Here is a 15,992-nt window from a genome sequence, read left to right as displayed (position 1 = left end):
GCAGTGAAAATGTCACCAGGGTTGCTCTCATCAGGAGCTGAGGTCCTCTTCCGAGCTCACTGGTTGTTGACAGAATTCACTTCCATGGTTGAGGGACTGAGGCCCTCAGCCACTAGGGTCGGCCTGCCATTTCCTGATAGGTGACTCTCTCCAAAACACAGCAGTTTGCTTTAAGGCTAACAGGAGGGCACGTCTATTTCTGCTTTTTGTCTCTTACTTTTAGGCACTCTTTCGTAATCTCCCTTTTAATTGAGTCAAGTGATGAGGGATCTTAACTGCATCTACAAAATCCCTTCACCTTTGCCATATAACTTAATCTCAGGGGTGATAGCCTATCATATTCACAGATTTTGCCCATACTCTAAGGGAAGAAATTACATAAAGCATATGTATCATGGGTAAGAAATCTTAGGGGCCATCCTAGAATTTGCCTACTACGGAAGGGATAAAAATCATAGGTAAATGTTTAAATCTAGTTTTTATATTTTCTTTAATGTTCTTTTCATAGTGTTTTTAAAAATTTCCTAAGAAAAGCAAAATATTTCAGGATACTTTAACTTCATATAAAATGTGTTTGTACCATAATTATTCAGTTGAAAAACTGGTGCTTCTAATTCAACCAACCATGGAATTCATGGTTCACAACATTCTCCATCAATTCTGCCTCAAGGTATTAAGTGTCTGTCAAAATGCCACTTTGACTAAAATAGAATCTTAGATGCATGCAGAATAAAATTGTTTGGTTTTTCTGTGTAGATGTTACACACTACAGGGACTTCCCTGGTGCTCCAGTGGATAAGACTCCGTGCTCCCAATGCAGGGGGCCCAGGTTCAATCCCTGGTGGGGGAACTAGATCCTGCATGCCGCTACTAAGAAGTCCACATGCCACGACTAAAGAGCCTGCGTGCCGCAACGAAGACCTGGCACAGCCAAAACAGATAAATAAATAAATATATATTTTTTAAAAGATATTTAAAAAAAGAAGTTACACACTACAGATTATAAATTTTATATTGAATATACATGATTATAAGGACTCATGCAAATTCTAATTTGTAGCTAGCATTCAGAGCATTTCTTAACCTATTATTTGTATACTATGAAATTTGATTCAATATGATTCAAATGAAGTTAGGAAACTCATTTTTTAAATGTTTTATTTCATAGTTCATAAAAAACATTTATATGTACAAGACTCAAAGTAGACAGAAAGGCAGCTATTTAATCACAAACAGACGAGACAGTGGTCACTCAGACTCTACTGTGGAAGCATATTTAATGCATACCCTTCAATGTTACGCATAAATAATTCAAACTATGCAGTTCAAATTCTGGGTTTTATATCAGATCTGCTTATATATGACACTTGTGGTCAAATTTTAGGATTAGTAAAGTCAATTTCAAACTGCTTATATTTTGAGTACAGGTTTAACTGTTACAAATATATGACGTTAACTAACACAATAGTGGTCTTCAAAGATCTTCTCTTTGCCCCATGTTCATACGTTTGTAATCTGAGTCTGTTTGCTAATTTCCCTTCTATAGTTACTCTTCAAATTAGTGTTATGCATTGAGTTCCCTATGCATTTCACCCATCTCCTTTATCTGAAATAGAGGGAAAAAGAAAAAATTAAAATAATTTTGGACCCAGTCTTTTGTTCATTCTGAAAATAGCTTAAAAAACAAAAAGGAAAGCAAGAAAATTCTCTTCCACATTTATGACTTAAATTTTTTTTAAAAAAGGTATATTACAAGGAAGCACACATTAAGTACATGATCCAAATTGCTTTTTAGAGATAAGATGGCCAAAGTGACAGGGGGAAGTAGCAGGTAAGCTAAATCTTTAAGAATGGGTAATATTTTTGTTAAATGTAGAACATTTTTAAATATAGGAAGAACCAATTCATTTTCTATTACGAATCTTTTACTTTATGGGTGAGGAAATTGAAGTTTAGAATTAAATGATTTGTCTGAGATCGTACAATTAATCATAGGCAGAACCGAGACAAGATGATGACCACTACTACGGATGGCAAACATCTTGCTGTGCGGCAAGCATGGGATCGAAACTTTACACAGATTACTTTATTAAATCCTTACAGTGGGTCTGTACTATTATCCCCGTCTTACAGATAAAGGAAACATGGAGGCTTAAGGGAAGTTAAATAACTTGCCCAGCCAATAAGTGGTCAGAATTCAATATCATCTGGTCTGCTATGGAACTCGTGCAAGGAAATTTAGCATTGTGAGACTCTCCCTAAGACCCTAAGGACTATACTACAAAGGGACTCAAGTGTAATTGAGACCTGTCAGTGTCTGGAAAGTATAGGGATTATTAGGAGTAAGAGATTAAACAAGGGCCTTTTAATTAAATAATCCACTTACCTCAGCTTTCTCATATTTTGCCATTCTTTTCTTTCTGGAAACAACCTATATGGAAGAAAAATGATTACTATTTGAGGACTGCTACCCAAACAAAAAGTTAGTCTAAATTGACACATATGCTTTTCATGTACACAATTCTGATATGAACAAATTTAATTTTAAAATCTATCCGTAGACATTGTTTCTCAAATGCACTGAGAAAACAATGAATAATCTTTAGTGAAATTTAACAGCTTAGTGTGCATTCTTCCACATCTTTTTCCATCCTAATACAAATATATGAACATAAAAATGGGATCATGAAGAGTATCATTTCCCTTGTTGCACAGCCTGTATCCACATCACAGGAATCCTTCCAGATCAAAAGCTATAGATTGAACTCCTCCTTTTTTTTTTTTTTTTTTTGCGGTACGCAGGCCTCTCACTGTTGTGGCCTCTCCCGTTGCAGAGCACAGGCTCCGGACGCGCAGGCTCAGCGGCCATGGCTCACGGGCCCAGCCGCTCCCCGGCACGTGGGATCCTCCCGGACCGAGGAACGAACCCGTGTCCCCTGCATCGGCAGGTGGACTCTCAACCACTGCACCACCAGGGAAGCCCTGAACTCCTTCTTTTTAATAGCCACTTTATTCCATGGCATGGATACCCCACAGTTAACTCATCCATCCTCCTCTGGATGTACACTCAGGTTGTTTCCAGATTCACCCTTACTAGCAACGCTGGAATACATGACCTTGACCATGCTTCCTTATGTACTTGTGCTTTCATTTCTGTAGGACAATTAGATTTCTATGATGAACCTTTCATGTGTTTATCTGCCATCTGGAATTCCTTTTCTGTAAATTGTCTATTCACACCCGTTACCACTCTTTCTTTAGTTTCCTCATCATTTTCTAAGAACCCTTTATATAGTATGCATAATAATCTTTTGTTTTATGCATACTGAATATTTTCCCCCAGCCTATCATTGACATTTTTTTCACTTTACAGTATCTCTGCCATACAAAATACTTAATTTCAATGAAGTCAAATATATACTTCTTCCTTCATGGATTCCAGATTTCCCAGCTTACTTGCTTTCTCTTATCACAATTGTACAACATCTCCTAAATTAATTTTGAGACTTATTTTATTCTTTAACATTTTGAACTATAACCCGTCTAGAATTTGTGTTTGAACATGGGTGCACTGCCCAACTCCTTTCACGCTACTGTGCTCCAAAACGTGCTATTCACACACAGTTGAGCAATACGGCCAGCCCTGGTGGGGTGAAACAGGAAACCAACTTTTGTTTTCTTCCAGATGGATAGCCAAGTGTGATAATGCTGTTGAACTGAAAATATAACTTCTCATATACCATGAAATCTATTTCTGAATTTGTTGTGTTGGTAAAATTTCCTGATGCTGAAGTACCCTTATATATCTAGAACAAACGCTATTTGTTCAGGTGATACAGTCTTCTTCTGAAGCACTGCTAAGTTCAGTTTACATTAAATCTTTTATTGTGAACTGCTGCTTCATATTTATCCCTTTTTTTTTATGCTAACATTAATTTGTGTTCTGTAGTTTCATCTCACTGAATGGTTTGGGAATTCAGGTTATTTTGCACTAACCCCGGCAACAGTGTTGAATTGCACTCCTGTGTGCAGTGAGGACAACTGAAGGACGTTTGCTATTTGACAGCAATGTAACCAACCTGTGAGGTGCTCAGCTACAAGCTTTTCTCAGATCAGTATCCTTTCTTGCTTCATAAGGTTGACTATTTTATAAAAAGGGACTGGAAATGCAATAGATTCATTCAGCATAAAGGATTACAAAAAATGAAGACTTGGTTTCATTAACTTGTTTTGGAACACGGTTGTGGCTTTTTCATATTATCACCTTTTCTTCAAAGAAGAGACCCTGAAATGAAATTTTACTTGTCCTATGCTCACCAGCACAGCAATTCCAGCAGTAATTGCTACTGCCACAACCACAATGACAGCAATAATACCAGCTTGTAGACCCTGCATTGAAAATTCAGGTGGTTTTTCATCAACATAGTAAATTGAAGTTCGACCGGGATCCAGATCTAGTAGTTCCCCATTTACTCTCAGGTCCATCCTTTTGGACTGGAACAAGGATTCATCTTTAACCTACATTGAGAAGGAGAAAGGCAATTTAAAATAGTTAAGAAAACCTACCATGGCCACATAGAATTATGTACCAATTATGTACCAAAAGAACTGCTGCCAAGAATCTTTATGGTTTTGGTGATAACAATCTCATCCATTGAAACATAAGGAAGAAAAAAACAAAAAATACCCACCACTTTAATGACAGGAAAATTTCAAACATATACAGAAGTAGAAACAATAGAATAATGAGATCCCATGTACCTGTTACGCAGATTCAATAACATAAACACATGGCCAACCTTATTTTATCTACTCTTCCTTCTATCCCCACCCCCCCAGCCTCTCCCATCCTGGTTTTTTGTTTTGTTTGTTTTGTTTGTTTTGTGGGGTTCGGTTTTGTTTTGTTTTGCTGCATTGCTTGGCTTGTGGGATCTTAGTTCCCTGACCAGGGATCGAACTCAAGCCCTTGGCAGTGAAATCGTGGAGTCCTAACCACTGGACTGCCAGGGAATTCCCTGGCCTTGTTATTTTGAGGTGAATCCCAGATTTCATCAGAAAATAGCTCACTTTAGGGACTTCCCTGGTAGTCCAGTGGTTAACACTCCATGCTTCCATTTCAGGGGGCACGGGTTCGATCCCTGGTCAGGGAACTAAGATCTCCCATGCTGTACAGCACGGCCAAAAAAATTTACAAAAAAAAGAACAAAGCCTCAGTGCCCCTGTGGTTACTACCAAGTGGTCTAACATACATGTAACTGAAATTCCAGGAGATGGGCTCAGGAAAAATATAAAAAAGAAAATAGCTCACTTCAGTATATTAAAGTTTAAACAAACATTTTAATGACACCAGTTACACAGCATTTTTTACATAGTCTCTTGTTAACGGAAATTATAGTAGGGGAAGGCTACACTCACAAACTAAATAACTGCCAAGGAGGTAATAAGAATCATAGGAGAGAAGATATTCTAGGCAGAACAATGTGATAAAAAGGCATAAATATACAAACAAGTAAGAAAGGTGTATAAGAAAGGTGAGTGTGAACGACAAGGACAAAATTAATTGCAGCATGAGAACCAGTTGGAGAATAGTTATTCATACAGTTGATCTAAAAGTAGAGAAACAGATGAAAGATCTTGAATCCACTGAGGCATGATAGACAACATTACATTTCTAAACACAGGAATAAAATGAGGAAGATTATACTCACATCTTTTTCAAAATAATAAGCCACATCAGCTATGTCCACATCATTCTGAGTTTTCTGAGAAGAATTTTGTACCAGGTCAATAATGATAACATCATTCTCATACTGGGGGAAAAATTGAAAAATACAAATTAATATTACTATAACCAAAACTGTATGAAAATATCATTGTTCAATAATCAGAATATTCAGTGTTTGATTTTCTGTAATCTGCACGTGTCAGTGTTTCTTGCCATTAGTGGATAATTGGGTTTATCACTAACAATTTCAAAATCTTTGGGAGGTTTTAAAAACCTATCCAAAGGAATTAAAATAGCAATGCAACCAAAGATAATTATAATTTTCTTTTCAAAAGAGAATTTTCAAAAGATTTTAAACAATATATTAAAGTACCTTATTTGGTTAGAACTACTTTAATGCTAAAATGCTAAAGAAATGCAATCCAAGATGCAGTGGCATTTACCATGTTCTGTTTTTAGGAAGGAAAAAAGTCTGTCCCTACCAAAAAGTCTTTTAAAAAATGACAGCAATTTTTCTGCCTTGAAAGAGTTCCATCACACTATTCAAGCATTTTTCAACCAAAGTTGAAAGAGTTAAGGAAGGGCTAACTGGTTAAAGACTAGCTCCTGAAACCAGAGAAAACAGGACTACGTAGCATCCTAAGTATTGCCAAAAACAACCACAGAGAGAGGTTTTCCAAGGTGTGAAGACTGGCATGTGTTAGGAATAGTAAGAGACACTACATTTTCTTTAAGGGTAAACTGAGGTTTTCAAAGACTATGGAAGGAAAACAATAACAGGGGATTTGCAGGATTAAGTGCCCAGGGCTTAAACTGTTATTCAAATGCAGTTTAACCACTATCAAAAATCATACCCAAACCAAACTATCTGACCAATTTTCTGTTAAAGCTCACTTGCTAAAAAAAAAAAAAAAAAAAACTTACCAGAATATTTGTGATATATTTTGGATCCAGTTGATAACGACTTGAGATTACCTCCTTGAGTGCACTGTAAATAAAAAATTTTCTGCCATTTTGCAACTATCATCATAATAGATGCAAAAACTGTTGAGTTCTAGTTTGACTAGAAACAGGATATTTACACAGTATCCAAGTATCTACCCACAGATTATACTTATTAATTACAAAAAGGAAAGTGGTAACTCCGTAGTACAGAAACCTGGTGGACACCACCCTGACAACAGTTAACGTTACTAGTAAAGGAACAAGCTGATGTTGTGTGCCTCCCAATGTGAAGTACTGAGACGGACACAAGATCACTTTAAGTAGCTTTCCTGTCAAAAATGAATTACCTGTATTTAATTATGAGGAAACATCAGACAAATCCAAAATTGAGGGACATTCTATAAAACAATTTGCCCATACTCTTCAAAAATATCAATGTCATGGTTTATAATTCAAATATTAATTAAAAATTTAAATTTTATTGGAAAAACAAAGACAAAGAAAGGCCAAAGCAGTGTTCCATATTTAAAGAGACTGAACAGTCATAACAATTAAATGCATGATCTTAGACTGGGTCCTGGGTTAGAGGGGAAAAAACTGCCACAAAGGACATTGGGAAAACTGGCACAATATGGTTTAACATTATATTTCCTGAATTTGATAACTGTATAGTGATTATGTAAGACAATGCCTTTTGTTCCTAGGAAAAGATACACCACAGTATTTAGGGGTCAAGGTGCATGACATCTAGAACTTGCTCTCAAATGGTTCTGGGGAAATAATATTTATACATGCTCCGATAGATACAGAAAGTACACACACATATGCATACACATATAAAAAGAAAATGTGGCAAAATGTTTACTGGTAAATCTGAGCGAAGGGTACTACAAGAATCTGTACAATTCTTGCACCTCTATTTTTTAAAAAAAGTTAAAAATATTATTTACAGTATTTTATTTTTCAGAAATACGAAAACACATTGAGACTTGTTTTAGTTTATCTAATGGGGTCGGATGGACGTTCTGAGTACCAACTGTGCAAACATAATGCATTTAATAGCACTTACGCCTGCAAACTTTGAACATCATAAGGTTTTTCTCTTGTCTTGTGTTTTAGTTCAATGATGATCCAGCTATAAAGTAAAAAGACAGTATTGATTGACCATAACAACTCAGCCTTTTATATTATTTTCTTAATATGTTAATATCCAAATTCCCAAGTGGAATTACAGGAGAATTAACAGAAAAAGGATCTATATAAAAGATATGCCCTTCATTTCTTCCTTGGCCCTCACACACATCATTCATAAAGAACTCAGGCTTTCTAACATGGACCCTCTGGCCTCTGGCCACCACACTCAAGATCACATATTACATATTCAAAACTAAATTTAATTAAATGAATCCAAAAAGCATGAAAACAAGTAATATAGAGGCAGCTAAGGCTTAGTTGGTCATGTTGGGTCACGTTCATGGGAAGAGACAAAAAGGCACTGAGAGAAACAGAAAAGTGGCCACAAGGCTCCAGAAGACAGAAGTGGACAGAGTGCCTGCCTTGGTCTTTCTAGTCCTTTCCAATAAAATCTTTTTGACTTAAGCTAGCTGCAGTGTGTTTCCATTCCTTTCCATTACATAATCCCTGAAACAATCATACCTTGCTCTAAGACACAATAAATGAGCAAATATATACATAGCCTAAATCATTCATATACATTTAACACTAATCGTACTTTAAAACAGTGAAGAGTGTTAAGTAAAAATATATTAAGGAAAATTATGTTTAGTATGCTACCATAAGAAAAAAATTTAAAAATAAGAAAAACTACATTGCTAGTAAATTCACAGAAGAAAAAACTGCCACAAAGGACATTGGGAAAACTGGCACAATATGGTTTAACATTATATTTCCTGAATTTGATAACTGTATAGTGATTATGTAAGACAATGCCTTTTGTTCCTAGGAAAAGATACACCACAGTATTTAGGGGTCAAGGTGCATGACATCTAGAACTTGCTCTCAAATGGTTCTGGGGAAATAATATTTATACATGCTCAGATAGATACAGAAAGTACACACACATATGCATACACATATAAAAAGAAAATGTGGCAAAATGTTTACTGGTAAATCTGAGCGAAGGGTACTACAAGAATCTGTACAATTCTTGCACCTCTATTTTTTAAAAAAAGTTAAAAATATTATTTACAGTATTTTATTTTTCAGAAATACGAAAATACATTGAGACTTGTTTTAGTTTATCTAATGGGGTCGGATGGACGTTCTGAGTACCAACTGTGCAAACATAATGCATTTAATAGCACTTACGCCTGCAAACTTTGAACATCATAAGGTTTTTCTCTTGTCTTGTGTTTTAGTTCAATGATGATCCAGCTATAAAGTAAAAAGACAGTATTGATTGACCATAACAACTCAGCCTTTTATATTATTTTCTTAATATGTTAATATCCAAATTCCCAAGTGGAATTACAGGAGAATTAACAGAAAAAGGATCTATATAAAAGATATGCCCTTCATTTCTTCCTTGGCCCTCACACACATCATTCATAAAGAACTCAGGCTTTCTAACATGGACCCTCTGGCCTCTGGCCACCACACTCAAGATCACATATTACATATTCAAAACTAAATTTAATTAAATGAATCCAAAAAGCATGAAAACAAGTAATATAGAGGCAGCTAAGGCTTAGTTGGTCATGTTGGGTCACGTTCATGGGAAGAGACAAAAAGGCACTGAGAGAAACAGAAAAGTGGCCACAAGGCTCCAGAAGACAGAAGTGGACAGAGTGCCTGCCTTGGTCTTTCTAGTCCTTTCCAATAAAATCTTTTTGACTTAAGCTAGCTGCAGTGTGTTTCCATTCCTTTCCATTACATAATCCCTGAAACAATCATACCTTGCTCTAAGACACAATAAATGAGCAAATATATACATAGCCTAAATCATTCATATACATTTAACACTAATCGTACTTTAAAACAGTGAAGAGTGTTAAGTAAAAATATATTAAGGAAAATTATGTTTAGTATGCTACCATAAGAAAAAAATTTAAAAATAAGAAAAACTACATTGCTAGTAAATTCACAGAAGATCTCTGGAAGGTTATGGCATAAACTGAGGACATCAGTTCTACAGAAGTAAACTGAGTAAATGAGGGATTGAGATGGGATGGGGGCTTGTCACTGTCCACTCTCTTCTATCTTTTGAATTCTAAATCACAAAATCATATTACACGTTCAAAACTAAATTTAATTAAACAAATCCGAAAAGCATGAAAACAAGTAATTTATAGGCAGCCCAACTCACAAGGTCCTCACTGGCTCGGAGCAGGATATTTCACTGTCCTTATCGGTTCTTCTGACCCCAGCAGTGTTCACACACCAGCACGTGGAGGTGCCATTGCACTGCTTGGCTTTAAAGAGCCCCTTGTCGTCACACTCGGGATCATAGAGCCCGTCATTATTCTGGATAGCGCCCTCTGGTTTCACTCTTCTCCCAGCCTTTGAGCCAGTCATTTCTGCCTTCATCACCAAACATTTGGTAGCCACTGAAAAGAAAGCATCATGTCAAAGTGAAAAATAACTGCAGTTGTATGCTTAAGGAAAAAATTTAATTTACTCCAAACTTTCAGGGCCAAAGATTACCGTAGACTTATAAGTTCCCAGGTTCACTTTAAATCATAAGAAACTTGAGATGAGATAATGTTGACAAAATAACATGATTCAGAATTAAGCCAATTAAACCCTTCCCGACTCAAGACAAATCAATTAAAGAAGTATAAGTCAAAATAAAACGTAAGGTAATGAGGATATTCTACTCACATTTTGTGCAAATGACAGAATGTTGTGTACCGATCGAAGTACACTGGCACTGACCATGTGCATTCACAGAGCAGTTTGTGGTCAGTTTGTAGTTTTCACACACACATCCTGCAGGGGAAAAAATCCACTTTAAAAATGAGGATCCAACTATCAACTCTGATGGTGGATCAGCTAAATTACGTTCTGACAATAATGCCCAAGTTACAGGAATATACAGCCTTAAAAAGTGGTCCTGAATGTGTCATTTTTCAGCTATAACTGGAGTGGCTGACACTATGCTAAATAGTTTGTACATATTATATAGACAGTCTAATTTGCATGCATTCCAATATTTGTGTTTTAAACCAAGAATAAACCCTCCAAACACCAGATTCAGCTTTGCCTTCATAACTCCCAGACTCAGCTTCTTCCCTCCTCCTGTCCTGCTAGATAAACATTTGCCTGTCGGTCATGGAGTCTTTTCCCCAAAATCAACAACACACTAGTATATATAAAATAGATAACCAAGGGACTTCCCTGGCGGTCCAGTGGTTAAGACTCCACGCTTCCAGTACAGGGGCCGTGGGTTCGATCCCTGGTCAGGGAACTAAGATTCCACATGCCACGCGTCATTTTTTTAATTTAAAAAGTAAAATAAAATAAAATAGATAACATGGACCTGCTGTATAGCACAGAGAACTCCACTCAATACTCCATAATAACCTATATGGGAAAAGAATCTGAAAAAGAATGGATACATGTATAGCTGAACCATTTTGCTGTATACCTGAAACACACTGTAAAATCAACTAGATCCCAATATATAATAAAAATTAAATTTAAAAAAGTACCAATTCTATGATCGGTGAATAACTCACATTACCTCCCTCTTCCCACCCCATTTTCTTAATAAGAGATGCTTCTTGAGACTTAATGGGAACATATTCAACCCTTGGACAATTTTGTATCTTAGAAAAATTATACTTTCAATTGAATTTGGAGGTACCTCCGGATGTGCGTTTCCTAACTAAATTAAATTCTAGAACCTGATTTTGAAAGTGCTATTAAGCAGCCCATCCTGGATATTGATGTCAATTTAATAGTTATATCTTCGACTATCTCAAAAGTTCATTTTAACTTCAAATGGCAAGCACATCTAATTTCTTCGTCTAGCTAAGAGAATGCAATCTTTAAAAACAAAAACTAATTACGACAGACCAAAGAATTTATATATTGCTACTTCATATATCAAGTTGGCTTTAGTTTTTCCCTGTTTAAATTATAATCAATACAAACCACCTATATAATCTGTCCAGCACTCAGTATCGGGGTCATAAAAGGAGAAAGTATAGTGCCAGTCCTCAAGGAGTTAAAATCTTATGCAGCACTACGCTATACCTGCTCAGAGCACATATTTATGCCTAAACAATGTGAAATTTAAAAGAGACCAATCAGACTTTCTGAACATACTCCTACAGCAGCTATCATCACTTTAAAGCAATTTAAAATTAAATATTTGGCCTCAGATTGAAGTTGAAAAAACATGAGTTGATTAAACTGCATTATTTTGAAAGTGTAGTGAATTAGGCTGAGCCCTGCTGGCCTACAAAAGCCTTTCCACAAAACTTTGGCTAACTGACACTTCACTGCTAGCCACGACCTTACAAATAAATCAAGAGATGGCAGCCAAGATGTTTATTCCAGAGTAAGAAAAACTGGAATCAAACTACATGTCCAACATTAGGATAATGGTGCGACCTTCCAGGCTATAGATTGTTTTGTACCATTTAAATCATGCTTTCCAAGACTAAAGGAAACGGAAAACTCTGGATATTATGTAGGGGGAAAAAAATCAAGACATAAAACAATGTGTTTACGTTTAGGGTAATGTTTAGAGCGATGTCTAAAAGAAAAATATACCCAATTATTAATTACGGGATTCTCCTGAAGTGGTTCCAATATGACTTTTTTACTCTTTACGATTATCGATATATCTGGGTTCCCTACAATAAACGGCATTATTTATATGATCCTTAAAGAGAAAACATCCACACACCTCGTAGTCTAGGCCCTCCTCCCCGCGCACAGGTGCGTAGCGGCCCCGGAGGCCTCACCGCAGCCGCCAGTCCCCGCCCGAGACCCACATCCGGGGCCCACCGCAGGTGCCCGGGGAGGGGCGGGGCCGCAGGTCGCAGTCGCGGAGTCCGCTCCCGGCCCGGGCAGGTTTACGCTTCGCCAAAACCCCAAGTACCCAGGGGCCGAAGGAGGTGGGCGCGTCGAGGCGGCCGCCGCCACTGTGCTCCCCGCCTGCCCTTCCGCCCCTGCCCCGGTCCATTTCCCGAGAGAGGCGCGCAGAGCTCCAGGCGAGGCTGCTCTCTCCGGCCCACGCGAGTGGGCGCCTTCCCGCTGCCTCCCACCCGCAGAGCCTGGGCAGCCCCGCGCCGTCCGTCTCCGGGCGGAGAAGCGCGGCCGCCCTTCCCGTCCCCGCAGGTTACGTCTAGGGCGCCAAGGGCCGCCACCCCTTGGTCCTCCTAACCCCCAAACTCCGCTCCTCACCTTCCTGGGCTGCGGCCACCGCCGCCGTCGCCGCGGCGAGCAGCAGCCCGAACGCAAGGATGTGGGGGGGCGCCATGCTGCGCGCGCCGAGGACAAGGGCGCGAGGAGCTCGAGGCGGGCCGGGGGCTCGCGGGAGGACGCGCGGACAAAGTAGGCCGTCGGGAAGCCCGCTGGCCGGCGGGACGGCGCGAGGCCTGGGACGCGCGGGTCCGCGTCGGGAGGACGACAGCGAGGTTTCCCGGGGCCGAGAGCACGGTGCGATCTGGCCGACGGACTGCGCGCTTTGGACGCTCGGCGGGGCGGAGCAGACCTTCCAGACCTGGCGGCCCCGCCCCCGGCCCTTGCCCGCGGCTGCTCACCTCTGCCGGCCAGTTCTCGACTGTGAGTCACCGCCGGGAGGCGGGGGGAGGGAACAGACTCCCCTCCCCTCCCCCACTTGGAACGCGGCCGTTGGGACACCACCCCTCCCCAGGTGTGCGCCGGGTTCGCTAGGTGCTTGCTCCTGCGGCCGGTAGGGGCGGGAAGGGTGGGACCCTGGGTGGCCACGGAGAAACTTTGAAAATACTGAGACTTCCTTTTCACCGGAGGGAGCACGACTGTGAAACCTCGAAGAAAAGGGACCTGGAGGAAAGAGTGAGGGGGCCGGGAGGATGAAGGCGGAAGGTAAAATGGAATACAAAGAGAAGCGGAAGACCGTCCCAAGCACAATAAAAAATAGACCTTCGAGCTTTACCTGTCCGTTTAATTGTACTCCTTTGAAACTAGAAAAAAAGGAGAATCTCCCTAGCTCTCGGGATGACAAACTCATGTGATCTTTATAATTATTCTCAATAATTCTTTTCTTTTTCATATAAGCCTTTTTATCACTTGAAGGTGTTCCCATAGAGCGAAATGCTGGAAACTGAGATTACCAGGGTCGATTAATATTAGAGAACAATATTGATGAGTACTTCGAAAATAGAAGGAAGTAGAAACGAAGGACAATCATTTATTTCAGTGCAAATGAATTCAAATTACAACACGCTGTTGTTACACTCTTAAAATAGTGTAGTGACTTGAAGCTTTTAATAATTATTAAAAGTATTAAGTGTTTTTATTGGTATTTTTGTTAGCTGTAATATCATTATGACCTGTTTTTAAAAGTCTTTTTTTTTTTTTTAGTTTAAATCATCGGAGAAAGAGTTCAAAAGAGGAAAAGTGAACAGGCAATTTAAAGATTCAACTAAATTTGATTAATTTTTACAAATATAAAGTCATGGATTATGCTTTTATTGAGCAATAATTTAAGTGTGTTGTACCCGCCTATTGCCAGTTGATTAATGTAAATATTAACTTTGTTGCAGTAAATACCAGTATAATGTGAATTTTAGTTGGACGTTGAATAAGTTATTTAACTATTTGATTATTGACATATTAAGGAAATCCTATCAGTATTTTAAATCTGTAAATCTGAGCTAGACCTAGTTCTGGAACTTTGTGATCTGTTTAAAAATGTTTTAAATGAAAAGAATAGTACTATCAAGTCAGGAACAACTATCAACCAGATTTTTGTTATCTTCTGCATTTTGGATGTTTTCAGGAAGTTACACACTGCCAGCCCCCAAACTACACACACTTTTCCCAAGAATAAAACTGGTTATTGTGGCTTTATTTGCAAAATGTTCCATTGCCAGGTCTAAATCTGTTACCTACCTAATCAAGAAAAACCTCATCTTTTTATAACTTGACAGCTGTTTATTAAATGGTTCATTTCAATAATGTGAATTGAATAAACATGATTATTAAATAAATGACAAAACACCAGACTAATCCGACTCATAGTATCTGAGTATACATCCAAGATATTATTTATTTTTATAGCTCTTTAACACCTTCTCAATTTGTCACTGCTCAAAATTGCTCTCATTTTATGGTTTGTGAATCTTTTTTAGTTCCAGTGCCATGTTTAAGAACATTTCGTAAAGTCTTGGTAAGATTTCCTACCTAAGTATATTCTTTAAATTGTTCTTAAAATTTATAGGTGTTGCTTTTTAATTTTCACAGTAGTCAGTTTGATGTGTATTTGACTAAGAAAAAATACGATAATATTAAAAATTGTATTTAAACTTTTCTGACCAAACTCTTGCAGTCCGTCAGTTAAGAACCCAATTAAAAAACCAACATCAAAGCTGAAGAATGGATAGAAAAGGAGAGAAACTAGTTAAGAAAAGATATAATGGGTAGTGCAAAGTATTGCTAGGTTAGGGATTTTGGTTGTGACTTTCTCTTGAATGTTAAGAGATACTTCTAAATCAAAAAGATAACATGTTAAATATAAATAGTATTGGAGAAAAGTTAGTATCATGTTCCTTAAAAAGAAACAATTAGGGGTACTATTTAAGAAAATTACTTATTTAATATTCTATAGTATAGTTTCTTCACATAGATTTTAGAGTATGTGTGTGTGTATATGTGTGTAATATGTAAAATTTAATGAAACCTTAAATGGGATGAATGTTATTCTTGCACGTGGCTAGAGGAGAGTGTAATGTGTAAACATTTGGTATAAAGGGCTACTAGTTCTTAAAATTTTAGTTATTTCATGAATAATACATTAGTAGAAAACAAAAGTACATTATATAGAATGAAGAATGAAAGCTCTTTTTGACCACTATTCAGCAAACCCCTCTCTCTCCTAGATAATCCTTGTTAACAGTTTGGTATTCATACTGCTTGTTCATTACTTCTCACATATCCTAAAGAACCTGGTTTCATAGGATGTACTCTCTGCAGAGTGGGAGATATTAGGTTTGGTTTAGGTTTATAAAAATAGTCTGTATATTCAGAGTCCACCTTAATACATATACATATGTGTGTATAATTTTTTATCAAGTGTCATTATGTTTGTCATTAAACTGTCTCCAAAGCAAAATGCCTAACCCCTACCATGAAAAAACCCTTTTCATAT

General features: G+C 37.9%; 1 protein-coding gene across 1 annotated transcript; it reads right to left on the bottom strand.

Moving 5' to 3' along the window:
- Positions 1-1,219: 1,219 nt before the first annotated feature.
- EPCAM (epithelial cell adhesion molecule) lies at positions 1,220-13,121 on the bottom strand. Its single transcript, XM_007106848.3, has 9 exons — positions 13,046-13,121; positions 10,511-10,618; positions 9,996-10,236; positions 8,999-9,064; positions 6,650-6,713; positions 5,709-5,810; positions 4,318-4,518; positions 2,387-2,431; positions 1,220-1,606 (listed from the first exon to the last, which is right to left on the bottom strand). Exons 1-9 carry the CDS (start codon positions 13,119-13,121, stop codon positions 1,565-1,567), a joined length of 945 nt encoding a protein of 314 aa, XP_007106910.1. The 3' UTR covers positions 1,220-1,564.
- Positions 13,122-15,992: the final 2,871 nt, after the last annotated feature.

The sequence above is a fragment of the Physeter macrocephalus genome, chromosome 12, assembly GCF_002837175.3.
Source record: "Physeter macrocephalus isolate SW-GA chromosome 12, ASM283717v5, whole genome shotgun sequence".
NCBI lineage: Eukaryota > Metazoa > Chordata > Mammalia > Artiodactyla > Physeteridae > Physeter > Physeter macrocephalus.
Note: the sequence above shows the minus strand (reverse complement) of the source record. Positions and strands in the feature narration are given on the sequence as shown.

Bases quoted from the DNA above. Each gene is read 5' to 3' on its own strand.
- EPCAM (XM_007106848.3), bottom strand. From the start codon at position 13,121: ATGGCGCCCCCCCACATCCTTGCGTTCGGGCTGCTGCTCGCCGCGGCG. The intron at 10,619-13,045 runs GTGAGGAGCGGA...TTTCCCCTGCAG, and splicing joins GGTGGCCGCAGCCCAGGAAG to GATGTGTGTGTGAAAACTAC. The intron at 1,607-2,386 runs GTAAGTGGATTA...CCTCTATTTCAG, and splicing joins CAAAATATGAGAAAGCTGAG to ATAAAGGAGATGGGTGAAAT.